Source organism: Parasteatoda tepidariorum, chromosome 5 (assembly GCF_043381705.1).
Source record: "Parasteatoda tepidariorum isolate YZ-2023 chromosome 5, CAS_Ptep_4.0, whole genome shotgun sequence".
In the NCBI taxonomy this organism is placed as follows: domain Eukaryota; kingdom Metazoa; phylum Arthropoda; class Arachnida; order Araneae; family Theridiidae; genus Parasteatoda; species Parasteatoda tepidariorum.
Window position 1 is genome coordinate 7,853,927 of NC_092208.1, and position 17,799 is coordinate 7,871,725.

At 31.1% G+C, this 17,799-nt stretch overlaps 1 protein-coding gene across 3 annotated transcripts in view; it reads left to right on the forward strand.

Moving 5' to 3' along the window:
* LOC107451091 (twist-related protein) overlaps positions 1 to 16,281 on the forward strand; it is a 101,917-nt gene extending 85,636 nt beyond the window's left edge. For all 3 annotated transcript variants that reach the window (XM_071180960.1, XM_071180959.1, XM_071180958.1), the window contains 2 exons: positions 9,708 to 9,843; positions 14,730 to 16,281. In XM_071180960.1, coding sequence (XP_071037061.1) covers positions 9,708 to 9,843; positions 14,730 to 14,840 — 247 coding nt within the window. In that variant the 3' untranslated portion in view covers positions 14,841 to 16,281. The remainder of the gene's footprint in view (positions 1 to 9,707; positions 9,844 to 14,729) is intronic.
* Positions 16,282 to 17,799: the final 1,518 nt, after the last annotated feature.

Below are 17,799 nucleotides of genomic sequence, written 5' to 3' on the forward strand. Positions count from 1 at the left end.
TGTGTGAATGTGGCCCACCCTGTAAATGGGTTTGTGGCAATGTGGCGTGGGCAATGTTGCTCGCCTCCGTGACTTTGGTTCACAGGTGCCCACTGGGTAACGCGAAATGAGCAGCATTTCTGGCATAGTATAGGCAAAAGAATCAAATTCAGTGCCTGCCATTGGTAAAAAAAAAGTTTTAAAGCAATAAATCTCTTCCAAATGATCCTATTTTTTCGAAATATTCAGCAGATTATTTTTTGCTTATAAAATTCTAAATTTCCTGAGTTGCAAAGTTATTTGATACAAATTATTGTGTAGTTAAAATGTTACCTCGGATCAAAATTTGCATTGATTAAGTAATATTTATTTCAGCATAATTTCTAATATATATTTAAAATAATGTATATGTTTTTAAATTTAATTAATAGCTTTATTTTATGGATTAAAAAAATTTTGAATTCTTTTCGTTACCTTCATATCTGAAGTTTTCTTCAACTCAAAATCTATGTAAAAAATTTCGTGCCTTCCAAAAGTGATCGCTACATAGAGGTGGTTTCACTGTATTATACATTTGTCTGAGTTTTAGAGTTTGAGTTTTGTTAGAGTTTTGAAAAATATTTCTGTTTTTGTATAATTAATCGAATTCAGATAATTTTTAAGCTTCATCCAAATCATTTTTTTTTGGCTGTTTAGGCAGTAATGAAATTAAATTTAAAATAATTCACTGCAAAAAATAAATAGTATTAAATTACCAAATTTGCCAACTGTAAAAATTTATTGTGTTGCAGTTTTGAGAGAAAATAGGCAGAAGTTTTAAATATTATTAAGTTTTACTTTTTTTTTATTGTCTGATCAATCGGTGCCTTCATTTTCGATATCTAAAGATATTCTAACAACAAAAGTATGTTAAAATAAATAAACAAAAATAAATAAAATATCATGAAAACAAAATTCGAAAAATTCTATCAATAATCCCAAATAACAAAAGGAAGATGGTTCTTAATATTATGGGTAAAGAAAAAAAAGAAACTGACAACAACAAAAAAAATGGTTCGAAATATTTATGTTAAATTGCAGCTTTTCTTAGCAGTAAGAAACAGTAAAATCCACAATCATTAATCGAATTAAACCTTTTTCGATCTATTACGAATTTAAAACTATGAATTAATAAAAAAATTTTGCCTGCGAAATTGACTTTTAATTTTAAATATTCATATTATATGTGAGGAACATAAATTATTGTGCGACTCAATCATGCTATTATTTTTGTTTATTATTATAGTTTAATTGTTTTATTATTATTGTTTATTATTATAACGTAATCATTTTATTATTATTTTTCATTAAGTGAAAGCTGTTATTCGAAAGTTCTCGTCTTTTCGCCAATAATGTACCATTTTTACGTTGCTATTCCACAATTATTAGATTATGTTTAATCTATATTTAGATTCTTTAGACGAGGAAGTCTGCATTAAAGATTAAAATAGCGAAAACTTCCAATTGATATGGATGTGAACTAATTCTTTTAATAATTAAAAAAATTCTCAATCAAATTCTCAACCTTAATTCCCAATCGCTTTTTTCATGCATAAGCATGTGAAAAATCTAGTTAATAATTTTTAAAATGTTTAAAATATTAATCCGCTATTGTCTAGATAATTGTTTTCGTTTCAAAATTAAAGATAAACTTTGAATTTAATATACTTAAACTGAGTCTTTCTTTATTTTTATTTAAGGAAAGATTTTCGAGAACTAGTTTTAATGCTTCTTTCCTATAAAAAAAAAAAATATATTTTTCGGAAAATTGACTGAAAATATTAGTGCGATTTGATTGAAAATTGAATAGTGCAAAAAGTGCACACACCTAGATTACTAATTTCTTTATTTTTGATAAGTAATAAACTTTATTTTTAATAAGTAAATTTTGAATTTTTGTTATTGTCACATTTTTTTTACAGTTATTAACTATAACTTGATTTTCTAAATTAAGACTTAGCTGACGAATATTAGCGAATCATCAAAGAAACTATTTTAAAACTATTGTAAAGATAATCCGAAAACTTGTAAATACCATCCTAATGGTTTAATCAGAATTGGACGTTTCATTGTAAATATTACATTTTAGGTATTATATCTTTTCTCTGGAGCTATTTACGAGAATAAAATATTTTTCATTCTATTCAAAAACTTGTTTATCAAAAGAAAAAGCTATTTAGCAGCTTTTCTTATATGTTTTTATAAAAACAAAAAATATTAATTTAAAAGGTCGAAATACTGATGACGAAACGTGCAAAGAAATCGGTCAAATAATGACAGAGAAAGATAAATAGAAAAAGACAAATCGTTCAAATAGTTGAATTCTAATTTTTCGAAAGCTATTTCAACGATTATATTCAAATTTTGAACTGCATTAAAACTAAAACAGAGGGGGAATCATATTTATGTAAGCAAGTTCGGAAATTGTGAGCAAAATTGATATATTTTTTTAATCAATTTTTAATTGATCAAAACAATTTAATTTGTTGATTTGTCTAAATAGTTATTACATAATTTAAATTTTAAAGTAGAGTCAGCGGTATGAAATAATTCGATTGAATAGTTTCCGATAAATAAAAAATTTGAAAAACAAATCGTTTTTATCAACAAATGTATTTTCAGAGCATAAAAATTCCAAATTTGCCAAAGAAATTTAAAAAACAAAGCGTTTGGTTAACCTAAATATTTATAACACAATTTAACTTTTGCTTTCAAATACGCAGTAAATTAAACTTTCTTCGTTTTCGCCTTCCTTTTCTTCGTTTTCCTTTTTTTTTTGTCCTTTTTGTATTGATATATGAATNTATATATATATACATATATATATTGGAAAGAAACATGTATTGTATTACTGAGATTTAACTGATTGATTGGGCTAATAATATCCGAGGTCAAGCTCGTCTACTGCTTGAATTCGTAGAAGCTTAATTATATTACTCATTTTTTCGTATAAAAATGCTTTCGATTCCCAGCATACAAAGTGTTTGGAGGAATAATCAAAAAAATAAATTTCAGCCATTATTTGGCGCAGTTAATGGAGGACATTCAGCAGCTGTGTCTGTTCGTCAAAAAAGATAACTCACGGGCTCTAATTGTCATGTCATCTTTGAAAGATATTTCGCTTCATTCGTTTTGGATTGTTTCCTGAAAGCGTTCCGAATTTCGGCGTCGCACAGGTGGTTTTTTTTAAAAAAAAACAGCTGCTGCGAGGACGAAAGTTGCATAGTTCTATGATGATAGACCCTGAATTCGAAGTAGAAATAGTTAGTAGAGCTAAAACAAGATATCAGCATTTAGAAAAATTACTCTTGAATCTTCACAATGATGTAGGATTACGTACTTTAAGCCTTAATAAAATTCAATTTTTAGATTTGCATTGAATGAACATTTGACTTAGCTTACATTTAGTCTTCAAACGATGCATCATTGCGTTTAAATAAAATTCAATTTCAGTGTTTCGAAACAGCAACATTTTTTGAAATTACTTTTGATTCTTCACTATGATTAAGGGTTCCGTATTTTAAGCTTAAATAAAATTCAATTTTTAAATTTGCTGTAGTTGTAGTTCATTTACGTCGCACTAGAGCACCACAACGGGCTATTGGCGACGGTCTGGGAAACATCCCTGTGGATGATCCGAAATCATGTCATCGCAATTTTGATCCTTTGTTGAGGGTATGGCACCCTCGCTTCGTTAGCCCGACGACTTGCACTCGAGCACTTTACGGTAGAATAGTTTAACGAGAACCAATACCGCACACTCTTGGTTCCAACGCAGACTTATACAAGTGATCACCCACCCGCACACTGACCACAGCGGATGATGCTTGACTTCGGTGATCTGCTGGGAACCGTGTCTTAACAAACAGTGTCTTAACTGCGAAACTTTAAATTTTCATTGAATGATAATTTAGCTTAACTTTACACTTAGCGTTCGTTTTAGTTTTTCGTTACGTTTAAATTAAATGAAATTTTAGAGCATCCAAACAGTAAATTTACGAAAGCAACAAATTTAAACATTTAGAAGACTTATATTAGAATCTTCCCAATGATTAAAGATTCCGTAATAAGTCTAAATAAAATTATCCATTCACTTTTAATGGCATTAAATTATTGTTAGAAAAAATTATTCAGTAAAGTATTTGTAATAAATAAAATAAAATAATGCCATTAAATCTGGTGATCTCTCATTGTCGTAAACTAATATGCAACATTAATAAATAATCATTTTTTATCGCGAAAAGAAAGGAAAGAAATATAATTTATAATTAAAACCAATTTCATTAAATTACTAAATAATAATAAAAATAATTTAACTATTAAAATCTGTGAGAAAGACGGCTTTTTATACTTTGAATGTGATTTTCTAAAATCTGTGTTTTTAAACCTTTGATGTTTACATTCCAGCCATTTACTGTAGATCAGTTTAGAATTTTTTTTAAAAAAAACCTTCCTTCCGTATTGTTTGTTTCTGTAAGTACTGTTCGTTCTGTACTATTGTATGTTTTTTTTGTTGTAAAATATTTGTTTACGTTTTCTTAATAAATATTTTTTTTATTACTTGAAAAATTGAATTTTAGAATATTTTTATTTAACTAAAGTTTTTTTTTGAAAATTTTAACTAATAATCTTTTTCAAAAAATAGTATCTTAAATATTTGTTTTACACTGTAACATTTCCTTAGTGTAGGCTTAACATGTGTGTAGGCGTAACTGATTAGTGTAGGTTTTACACATTTCATTAGTGTAGGCTTAACATTTCATAATTAAAAAAAATAATGGGAATAATTATCTAGCAAATGGAGTACTTTTATATCCCTTGGAAAACAAGATTATATTTAGTTAGTTTTTTTTAAATATGAAAATAAGTAATTTAAAATCAATAGCAATTTGTTGAAAATAAAAACAAGTTATATATTTGGAAGCAAAATTAATGAAGAAAAGGTTCGAGGTACCGTAAAAAATCGCCAGGCTGTTATTGACGCCAATTAAGCTCAATTAATGTTGGTAATATGTACTACTGGTATTGTGGTAATAGGTGTTGCTTTAAAAAGTGCCAAATGTACTAATAAAGGTATTTAATTTTGATGTTAAGGTGCTTAATATTGCGTACTACAATAATAAGTTTTTTATGGTATCTCTAAAGACATAAATATTGGAAATTTGTTTTTTAATTCGGTCAATGTTGATCATCACGAGTAAGCTTCGAGCAATAGCATTGTGTTTCGAGCGTTTATATTCGAGCAATAGCATTGTGCCAAATGAAAACAGTTAAATTTTGTTTTGACGAAATGAACTTCCGAAAACGTGTTTTGCTTAATTTGATAACATAAAGTGATTTAACAAAAGTAAAATTAAAGTAAATTAACGTTAATTAAAGTAATTTAACAAATTATAGTAAATAGAAACAAACCGGAATTATTTTGGCTTTATAGATTATCTTGATGTTTGCTTCTAGTTTTGTCGCAGCTTTGATAAATACCAATTTATTAAGTATTTGCTTTTTTTTTATCCCGTATAAAAAGCTAGCTTTCAGCAAGTTTTAAAATAAAAAACACCTGACTCTCAGTTTAACAAAGCTTTAATTAACGACATTCTCTGTTTAAAGATATGTTACGGTCCCAGCTCTTTCGTACTTGAAAATATTTACTTAAGAACTAAGGTGTTTTTGTTAAGGAACAATATTTTTTAACGTGTAGAATTTTTTTTACACCCTTTTATCACAACATACCGATTTTCTGTGAGAGAAAACATGTTTAGTTCCAACTGTTAGAAATTTCTCGGAAATATGGTTCAATAACAATTTATTTAATTGTTATTTTAACATACACTCTATAACAAAAAAATATCGACGCACCAAGAAGGAGTTGTCCGATTGAAGCGAAAATTATTCGATTGGACGACAATGTACAGAGTAGTAAATGATTAAAATTTCAGAACAATTGAATAATTTATTGCAGAGTTACAGTAACAAGTTCAATAAGGTATTGACCCGCCTCTAGCCTGGATACAAGCTGCCACACGGCGTGGCATAGACCGATAAAGCTCCCGGATGGTCTCTTGCGGTATTTCCTGCCAAATTCGATCCAATTGTCGAACGAGGTCATCAACATTCCGTGCCAGATGCAATCGCCTTCCCATCATATCCCAGACATGCTCGATGGGAGAGAGATCTGGTGATCTGGCAGGCCAAGGAAGAGTTTGACAAGCTTGCAGACAGTTCATAGCAACACGTGCCGTATGTGATCTGGCATTGTTTTGCTGAAGAACCAGCCCAGGGCGCTGCAAAAGGTACGGTAGCAAAACAGGTCTTAGGATGTCGTCGACGTACCGCTGTGCAGTAAGTGTACCTCTAATGACGACCAAAGGGGTCCGGCTGTCACAGGGAATGGCACCCCAGACCATAATGCCTTGTTAAGGGCCGGTATGGGGTGCAGTAGTGAGGGAAGGATCCCCCTCTGCCCTGTGCGTCTCCAAACACGTCTTCGATGATCGTCAGGACGCAGTTGGAAGCGGGATTCGTCGCTAGAGACTATACGTCCCCAGTCGGCATCATTCCAGCCTGATCTGTTCAAAACATTCATGCATACGAAATTTCAAAGCAATCGGATGATTGCTTCTTGGTGCGTCGATTTTTTTGTTATAGAGTGTACTTGAACAAAACTGTCATATTATATATAAATAATATGGTAAAACTGCTAACTGTGAAAAAAAAATTTATTGACTGTTTCCACCTAATACGGCTAAACAATCTGAATTTTATCGCACCAACTAAATACACCTAATGAAGCCACTTAATCCCTTGCAGATAAGTGCTTATTATAGCTGAGAGGGGAAATCTGTCAATCTCATTACCGACAGAACAGAGGTTCGTGTCAAATCATTTTCACATCAACATTTCCTCCATTCTTATCAACAAATAAAGACTTTCCAGTGACATGTACTTCTCAATTCGTGACCCTGGAGTATAAAAAAACGATACTCTCATTCATACATAGATGGCAACACCATAAAGCTGCTGAACTATCTCCAATTTCCAGTTAATATCTTTTTTTTTGTGGCTTTGAAACCATGACAGTTGTAAATGGCTAAGGACCCGTTTAGTAACGGTATTCATGTTTTTTTTAAACCATACTAGTTGTAAACGGTTTCGAAATCGTTAACGTAAAAAACTTTCTTTACCAAATTATTCTATGATTAATTGGGTGGAATTATTCAACCATAATTTTAGAACAAAAATTCCAACAGTGCAAGGGGATTCCAAAAAGAAAAAAAAAAGAAAAAAAAAGGACTTGGTAGGAAGATTTCTTTAACTGAGATAAAAACTGACTTAAGGGTGTAAATGAAAATTAAGTTAAAAAAAAAAAATATCGAAAATAGTGAAATTATAAATCACTGCTTTCTAATACAGACGTTATTGATGTTAAGATTGCTCATCCAGTATTGAAGATGGCCTTTTCAAAATGCTCGAAAAATTGAGGAAAAAATTATTATAACGAGAAATGTTATTATAACGAGTTATTATAAAGTTTATTTCCTTTTTGTACCATTTTACTTCATTTTGTTACGGTAATTTATTTTTGTATTAACGTAATTTGTACAAAAAAGAGAGACAAAAAAACAGTTTTAAACGTTCTAATTTATTACGCATTAAATTTGCAGACTTAAGCAAGAAAAAGTGTGAAGAGAAAATTTTCTCAACTGTAACGTTTCCACATAAGGCCTAAGGATGTCTAATCTAAGCCTAAGGATTTCTTTTTAAGGATCCCTTTTCAGACAGGGGAGAGATTTTACTTCCGCTCTGTTAACATACGAAGAACTGAAAGTTTATAATTTCCTTGTTAATCCTATAACTAATTAATATTTTGAGTATGTTTTGTTTCATTTTATTTCTTGAAATTTGATCTATTGAGCTTAGTTGCAAAAGTTTAAATATTAAGGTTGTAAGAATTTCAAAAACTTTTTCAAAGTTCAAGTTTCAAAAATACTTAAAAACTTTAAATTTAATATTCAGTGGCTGAAAATAGAACACATCAACGAATAAAATTAAGCAAATATTATTCAAAATTATTAATTAGTTTCTGAATAAATTAGGGAATTCCGAGCACATGATTCTGCGTATCAAAAGTNTATCCTAAGATGATATAGCTAAAAGAAATAAATATCTTTAATGACATTAGGATTATTCTGGATTCTAGTATTTTAAGACTTTTTTTCTTCATTTAGTCTCAATATTATTTTTTTCTAATGCAGTGTAAGCTGTAAAATAATTAATTCTACTTGTAATGCATGGAGTTAACATTTCGCATGCATTATTTGAAAAAAATAATTTGCCATCAAAACAAAATCTGTGAAAATATATATCTGTGTTTTTTATTATATTCATTAAATATTAGATAATTCAAAAAAAATTAGAGTTATGCAACATTATGTCCCTGAGTTTATTGATTGAAGAAAAACCTTTAAAAAATTAATTCAATGTTTATTAATGAGTTAAAGTTTAGTCATTGAGGTTTGATAAATAACTTTAAAAAAATGTTAAAGTTTAGTCATTGAGGTTTGATAAATAACTTTAAAAAAATGTTAAAGTTATCAACTTGAATATTGATTATTAAATTAATATATTCAAACTTGACAGACTTTTTGAAATCTAACAACTGTAGAAGATGAATTTAACATCCCTGACTTCTCTAATATTATGCAAACTATAAAACTCCACTTCCTGATCACTGACGCTCGACAATCCCCGGAACTATTTTTAACAGTTCCCTTCAGGATTGCCTTGCAATTCGAACTCGCTTTACTCGCTCACTGGTTACGTTACTTCCGTCTAGCTTAATATGCTTTTTTGAAGTCTAAAGTTTAGAATAAATAGTTCATGAAACTTTTCTCGGTACTCAATTCTAAATATATATTAAAAATAATAAATTATTAAAAATTATTTTTTGCGAAGAATTATCTTTGGATAGTTGTGTGCAAAAATTTTCCAATGCTTTAAAAGTTATCGACATATGGTGAAATTAGTTTATGTTTTATGTAATATGGATTGTTTACTTTCTTCCATGTTTTCCTATTTCCCCTTTATATTCATATGCTTTTATAGTTTGCAAAGTAAAAGAAATCATTTTTGATTTGAAAAGAAAATTAGTTATCCTAATATACAAATAGAAATTTATCAATTCATATTCAAATGTATCAAATATATTCAAGGAAAATTAGAAACATCTATGAAAAGACATTAGAAGATTAAGTTTTGAATTTAATGTATATATATATATATATATATATGAGTTTACGACTGCTAATGTTCAAATCCATAGGCTTTTAATTTTGAACGCAATCCAGAAGACAAGGAAACTCTTGGATCGAATAGTGGGAGGAGAAATTTGCCTTCGTGAGGGCATTTTAATGAAACTAACCCGCATTTGCGTTAAATGGAGAAGAAAACCACGAAAACCTTTTACGGTCAGTATGACAGCAAGGAACTCTAATGCGGTTATAATAATAACTGCGGTTGGTGCAAACCGTATGCGGAATTCGTTTCGACCAGCTCTATCCTTAGAGCTAACACGACTAAAAATAATTTGTTATAAAACTTTCAGATTGTCTAGTGATAATTTGTTATCAAATTTTCACTAGATATTATATTTTCGGTGCAACTAACTAATTAATTTTAATTTTTATTTTTAGATTAGCAATTCGATATATCGCTCAGCTTTCTCACGAAGTAAATGCTCCAGCCTGCTCCAACGTAAATATGGACTATAACATGCATTCTTCACAAATATGGGCTGCAGCACCCAATTACTATAACTGGATCAAACAAGTAATTTAATTTTAATTATAATTATAATTAACGTATGCCCTATTTGTGGTTTGCACTCATCTCGGAATCAAACATTTAATGTTGAAGCCGGTATGAATGTTGGACTAGTAGCGCCACCTACATTTATTTGATCAAAAAAAGTTAATTTTCAGTTGGTTTAATTGCCTCTGCAGAGATAGATCAATGCACTGTTCATAATAAACGCATTAATTATGAATTTTCATTTCTTTAATGGTCATTATTTTAGAAGAGAAATCTTCCAATTAACATTGTTTTCATGAGTTCTGAATATCGAACCACGCAAAACCGTAAACGCAAATCAAAGATAAAATATTAGTATTTAACAAAATATAATTGAAAATATTTATACACAGACACAAAAAGTGGTCTATTTACGACGGCAGCGTTCGAATACACTATCTGGGGAGTAGACCGACATTGTGACCCCTCTAATTTGTGTATAATTATATCCTTTGATATGGTGGTATAGTATGTCATAATGTAATACCTGACCGAGTTTGAATATTAAGGGACGATACGGAGCCTTTTATATGTACAGCTTTTTAAAGTGTCACGTCCTTTTTTTCTTTTAATTATTTCCCGAGTTTCCAAATTTGTCTATAATTATTTTCTTTGGTATGGTAGTATAGTATGTTATAATCTAATACCTGTTCGAGTTTGAATGTCATAGGTTAATATTAAGGGGAGATATAGGCCCATATGTGTATACAGTATATAAGCAGCAATTTCTCCATTTTAATGCTTTAAAACGCAATTACAAACGCAATTTAAATGCGGTTCCATGTACTGACCCTTCCCTCTTCTTCTCAGTTGTATAGGAATGTACTACGATATTTTCCCTTTCCTTAATATTTTTCGTATTTGATTGTCAAAAATATTTTTTAAAAATTTCCCGACGCCTTCTTTTGGAACTATGTTCAATATAGTTTACAGTTCCATATAGCTGTCTAACTTGAAAGTATTTATTCTGTTTGAAAATCAAGACAGAAACTAACGTACTTACTTCTCCTGTGACTCTCCTCACGCTAATGGAGAAAGCAGGCGAAGTGTTGCCATAGGGAGAGAGTTCTGTTTAGGCCATCTGTAGCCCATTTAGATAGCCAATATATGAAAAGCTACTATCTGGAAAAGGTTTTAGTACATATTTGTTTAAACCAAGTGGATATTTCCTTTTGTTACATACCACATTAACTTTAAAAAAAAAATATGTGTTAAAAACTTCAGATCTAGTCTTATTTTATAACCGTCGTTTAACAGCCGACCCAATTTTTGGGTTTACGACTACTAATGTTCAACTCCGTAGTTTTATAATTTTGAGCCCAATCCAGAAGACTGGAAAATTCCTGGGATCAAGTATTGGGAGAAAGTTGCCTTCGTGAAGGACTTTTTTAGTGAACTTATGCCTCTATCACACGAGAGAAAAATAATTGCAACCGTAAGTGTAACTGTAAGTGTAAGTGCAACTGTAAGCGCAATTCCTCCGTTCGGAGTTGCCGAAAGGGTTGCTTAATTGCCTGAACGGTTGCATGTAATTGGGTTACCATATTTTGTTATTTATCTTTACTTTTGGCTCTTATTTCATTCTATAATATGATTCTATTATATCATAGTTTCTCAACGACGTTCGTAAAGGGAGGAAAAAGAAATCACAGACGCTGTAGAATATTGATTGATTTTGATTTAATTTTTTACATTTGTATTTGTGTTAAATCTTTTTTTCTGCAGCAAATAAAAATTCTAAAAACTTTATTTCCCCATTAGTGAAGTAGCATAGTATAAAAAGGATTATGATTTCTACCCCATAATATGAGATGATATTTAAGATATCATTGAATTTCATGCTGCGTCCTTAAAAGGATAAGGGGTGAAAGGGAGATGGACTTAAATACTATCTAGAATTTTGACGATTTTTTTACGTTGATTTGAGTGACTAATGTATAAAACATGGTGCGTAGCGTTTTTAAAAACTGCTTAGCTTTTTTAAAAGGTGCTTTTTAAGTGAGGTAGCACGGTATAAAAAGGATTATGATTTCTATCTCATATTATAAGATGATATTAAGATATCAATGGTCCCGCAGTGGACTGATCGTTAAGACACGGTTCCCAGCAGATCACCGCAGTCAAGCATCTCTGGCTACGGTCAGCGTGCGGGTGGGTGACCACTTGGATCAGTCTGCGTAGGGACCGAGGGTGTGCGGTATTGGTCCTCNTGACCGAGTTTGAATATTAAGGGACGATACGGAGCCTTTTATATGTACAGCTTTTTAAAGTGTCACGTCCTTTTTTTCTTTTAATTATTTCCCGAGTTTCCAAATTTGTCTATAATTATTTTCTTTGGTATGGTAGTATAGTATGTTATAATCTAATACCTGTTCGAGTTTGAATATCATAGGTAAATATTAAGGGGAGATATAGACCCATATGTGTATGCAGTATATAAGCAGCGATTTCTCCATTTTAATGCTTTAAAACGCAATTAGAAACGCAATTTAAATGCGGTTCCATGTACTGACCCTTCCCCCTTCCCTCCTCTTCTCAGTTGTATAGGAATGTACTACGATATTTTCCCTCTCCTTAATATTTTTCGAATTTGATTGTCAAAAATATTTTTTAAAGTTTCGCGACGCTTTCTTTTACAACTATGTTCAATATAGTTTGCAGTTCCATATAGCTGTCTAACTTAAAAGTTTTCATAAACAGGTGTGACGTATGATGTGGCAGAAGTCGAATTCTTGACCATAGATGGCTCCTCTGAAAAACAGGAATCGCGCACTCTGCCTTAAATTTTCTCGGTTTCACCAAGCAGGCTTGTCCGTGTGGCAAGTGGCATTAGAACCAACCAACCAACTTAAAAGTTTTTATTCTATTTGAAAATCACGACAGAAACTAACGTACTTACTTCTCCAATGACTCTCCTCACGCTAAAGGAGAAAGCAGGCGAATGTTGCCATAGGTAGAGAGTTCTGCTTAGGCCATCTGTAGCCCATTTAGATAGCCAATATATGAAAAGCTACTATCTGGAAAAAGTTTTAGTACATATTTGTTTAAACAAAGTGGATATTTCCTTTTGTGTTACATACCACATTAACTTTAAAAAAAAAATGTATTAAAAAGTCCAGATCCAGTTTTATTTTATAACCGTCGTTTAACAGCCGACCCAATTTTTTGGTTTACGACTACAAATGTTCAACTCCGTAGTCTTGTAATTTTGAGCCCAATCCAGAAGACTAGAATATTCCTGGGATCAAGTATTGGGAGAAAGTTGCCTTCGTGAAGGACTTTTTTAGTGAACTAACCCCCATTTGCGTTACATGGAAAGGAAAACTTCGAAAACTTCTCACAGTTAGTCTGACGTCAAGGGGTGTTTAACCCATGATCCGTCTATCACTGAGGATATTTTACGTCAGCACAGTGGTCGGTGCAAGCTGGATGCGAAATTCACATCGACCAGTCATTCACTTGTGCTATGCTTTTTTTTTCTTCTTTAAAAAAAGTAACTCTCCTTTTTAAAAACACTCCAGGCAAGAATGGGCTAAATGTAATCACGCGTCTTTCAAAGTCAGTTTTTAAGCGTAAGTTTCTTGATAACTTACGAATACAGTGCGTCCAGCTTAACTGATTTCAAAATTAAAAATCTCGTAAGCAAAAGAAGACAGAAGAATGAAACAAGCAGTATGTTTATTGTGAAGGTTACAAAATTTTCACTCAGAAGTTTCGGAATTTGCGGCTATGTACAGAGTTCTTAAAAAGAACATAAATGCCTTTGGACTGTACTCAAACCTGTGATGTTCCAGTAACAATTATTTTTTTTTTTGATTAATTTTACTTTTGCTGTAGTAATCTGATTTTAGGAATATTTTTTAATTGAATTTGAAATTCGAATGGAATATTTTTTAGTAATCTTTCGTGTTTTTCTTCTGTGGTTCCCAGCTAAAAATAAGCTGCAGAAAATCTACAAAAAAATGCAGTTAGAAGGCTGTGGTGATTTGACCAATTCCGCTTCAGAATTTTTGAAGTGGAAACATGGCAAAATTACTGCAATTTGTAAGCGGCAGTAATTTCGTAGTAGTACCGACATCAAAATTTGTACACTAAATATACAGAAATATCATTATTTAGTGGTGCCATCTATCGTGAGTAATAGGAAATGCTATGGTTTTTGTTTTGGAATTTTTTTTGTCACTTGGTCAGATGTATCAATTAAGGAGTATATCACTTGTGAAATTATCATACTGTGAATATGTTGACTCCTTGAATCTTGGGGTTCGAACTCCAACCCTGTCTGCCCTGAGAGTGAAAAATTAGCCCTCACGGATATAGCTTTGTGTCACTGCAGTTGCAAGAAACTAAATGCTTTCTTGAGGTGGGTTTTGTTGACCTGGAAAAAAGTTTTGCTTGTTTATTTATATTAAGTAAACACACAGCCAATAAATTTTTAGTTAACAGTTTGAATAGCGTCATTTTATGGTTAACTAATTGTTTTGATTGTGTATACCGTAAAATTACTATTAAATGAATTATGACCTAAAAAACTTGACCTAAAAAATTCATTTTTAATTACTTATTTCAAAACTTCTCCCTTAACTTACGTCAAATTTGACATTTACAAATAATTTTGCTAAAATTTAAATTTCTACTATTTCAATTTTGTCTTTAAAAAATAAGATAAGGATTTTTATACAGAAAATAAGTAAAACTCGTTCCAATAGATGCATACGTATTATTTTTACCTGCTTCACGTAATTGTGATTACAAATAATTAAAATTTTGCTTGAAATTAAATATGTTACACATTCGTTACGTGATGGAATGTGCATTGCTGTTATTCACTATTTTTTTTAAAACTTTATTTTTTATTTCTACAGGATATGGATCAAGTGAATTGCAATCATTCAAGTGGGCAGTCATACATGCGAAGAGATTATTTTTGGCAATCAGAAGATCAACAGCAATCTTATCTCTATCCAGAAGTCTGAAGAATTTGAAGAGAAACATTTGTATATTTTCATCAGTTTTTTAAGTTGAAGCATATGTTAACTGGTGTGACCGCATCAGTAACTAAATACATTTCGAACACAAAACTTAATTATCTGAAATCAAGTGGTAAAAACCTCAAGACCAAAGGTAATCTTATTTCTAACCAGAAGTATAAAGAATTTGAAGAGAAACAATTGTATTTTTTTAATCAGTTTTTACAGTATAAGAATACCTATGTTGACTGATGTGACCGCATCAGTAACTAAATACATTTCGAACACAAAACTTAATTATCTGAAATCAAGTGTTAAAAACCTCAAGACCAACAGCAATCTTATTTTATCCAGAGGTATGATGAATTTGAAGAGAAAAAATTGTATTTTTTCATCAGTTTTCATACGGTGGAAAATATTTTAACTGATGTGGTCAATAACTAAATACATTTCGAACACAAAACTTAATTATTTGAAATCAAGTGTTAAAAACCTCAAGACCAACAGCAATCTTATCTCTATCCAGAAGTATAAAGAATTTGAAGAGAAACAATTGTATTTTGTTAATCAGTTTTTACAGTGGAAGAATACTTATGTTGACTGATGTGACCGCATCTGTAACTAAATACATTTCGAACACAAAACTTAATTATCTGAAATCAAGTGTTAAAAACCTCAAGACCAACAGCAATCTTATTTTATCCAGAGGTATGAAGAATTTGAAGAGAAAATTTTTTATTTTTTCATTAGTTTTTATACGGTGGAAAATATTTTAACTGATGTGGTCAATAACTAAATACATTTCGAACACAGAACTTAATTATCTAAAATCAAGTGGTGCAAATTTTAAGTTGTTATTTAGATGAACATTTATGTTCTTAGAGTTGATGTGCCACATTTATTTAAAATTCAAGAGCTTACAGCGGATCGTTCTACTCTCGCCATTTTGTAATCGTTGTGAAAAAATTGATATATAGGGTTACTAATCAAAGGACTTCATCAAACTCTTTTCAACTAGCAATGTAGAGAAATTTATTAAAAAATTTTCTGGGCAGCCATTTTTGTGACAAAATATCCTCATTAACTGTAATATTCTCTGATAAGATTTATGTAAAACACCTTAGAGTGATTTAATTTCAGACTAGTTCATCCTTTAGCAATCATTCTCACAAATTTAGTCACGAGAAAAAAAATACTATAGAACTTTTTTTGTTTCCTGGAAAAAGAGAAGAATTTAATAAAATTTTACTGAACTGTGAATTTTCTAGAAAAACTGGAAAAAGTGTTCGCATGCTGCAAAATTAGTGAATTTGGTGAAATCAACTTTAGAATTTATTTAAAGACAGGGAAGAAGTTTATAAATAGCATTAATGTTTGATTTTTCTATTGAAATCTTCTTTGCAGATTTTTCACAATGAAATAAAGATCTATATTTATATTTAGCATATATATTCTGAAATAGTATTAATAACCTTAATACTAAAGGCTATTTAGAGTTACTTATTACATTTAATCATAATCTGTTTGAAATTTTATTTATTTATTTATTTTACAATGTCACTTACCTGGTTACTCGCATTTATTGGAGGGATAACAATTAGGAAGATTTACGCAAATTAAGTTTAAAAAAAATTTTGAATACATTTTTTACCTTCAATTTATTTCATTTTTTCTTATATATCTTAAATATCAATTTACAAAAATTAGACCATTATGATTTTATGTTATATAGAGAAACGTTTTCCTATAATACTATTTAAAAAAAAAAGTTGTTGTATGGATTTGAATTATTGTTTTTAATTCTTAGAATTTTGTGTATTTGCAATGTACCTGAGTTAGTGGCGAGCGAAGTGAGCTTGGTTTGCGAAGCAAACCATATAAGATTGTGTAGCAATTTTCAGGGGTTGGCGAGCATTAGCGAGCAAGGGGCGCAGCCCTCTAGGAGTATCAATTATTGTGAGAAAAGTCGCGATGGCTCAGGGGATAGAGCGTTCGTCTTCCAGTGAGGTGAGCGGGTTCGATTCCCGGCAATAACTGGGCGATACGAATTCCGCATCCGGCTGCACCAATCACAGTACTATAGTGAATTATCTTCAGTGGTAGACGGATCATTGGTTAGAATCCCTTTACATTCAGGCTAAACGAGGGAGGTTCTCGTGGTCTTCCTCCCCATGTAACGCAATTGACGGTTAGTTCCATCGAAAAGCCCACCGCGATGGCAAAAATTCTTCCAATACTTGATCCAGGAGCTCCCTTGTCTTCTGGATTATGTTCAAAGTTACAAGGCTACGGAGTTGAACATTAGTAGTCGTAAACCCAAAATTCGGGTCGGATGTCGTAAAATAAGCGACGGCTGTAAATTTTTTTATTTCCAATGAGCTGCGCAATTGGTCTTGTCGATGAGCCACAATGGGTGAGGACAACCACAATGGGTGAGATACCGTTGGTCATGCTAATTTGGACGTCTAGTTTCTGCCACACTAGATGGCAGCACGGTTGTAAATTAAAAAGTAAAATAAAATTATTGTGAGGAAAAAGAAAATTCTAGGCCAGATTTGTTGGCTCATAAAATAGTCAAAATGTCAATCTCTTATGTTCATTATGTCAAATTGTTATTGTGCTTTTTATTTTGACCAATTCCTTTTTTTTTCCACATCTCCTTAGAGGCTTCCATCCTTTCTCACTCCGCTCAAAACCTCCACTAGTTTATTACCTTGTTCGTAAGCAGACTGTTACATTAAAATTATAATTTACTTACTTAAATGAACCCAAAATCCTCCACTCTATTAACACCGAGATTTAGTTCCTGATACTATCGAGATAAAATTTAAACCTGATAATTTTGCTCTGCTACCATTAACACTTCATCCCTCAAATAGTTTTTTTTCTCTTTCAATTCCCAGTATTAGTTCACACTCTCCCTATATCTTGTTCAAATTTTCAATCGTTAATAAAATACTTCTTT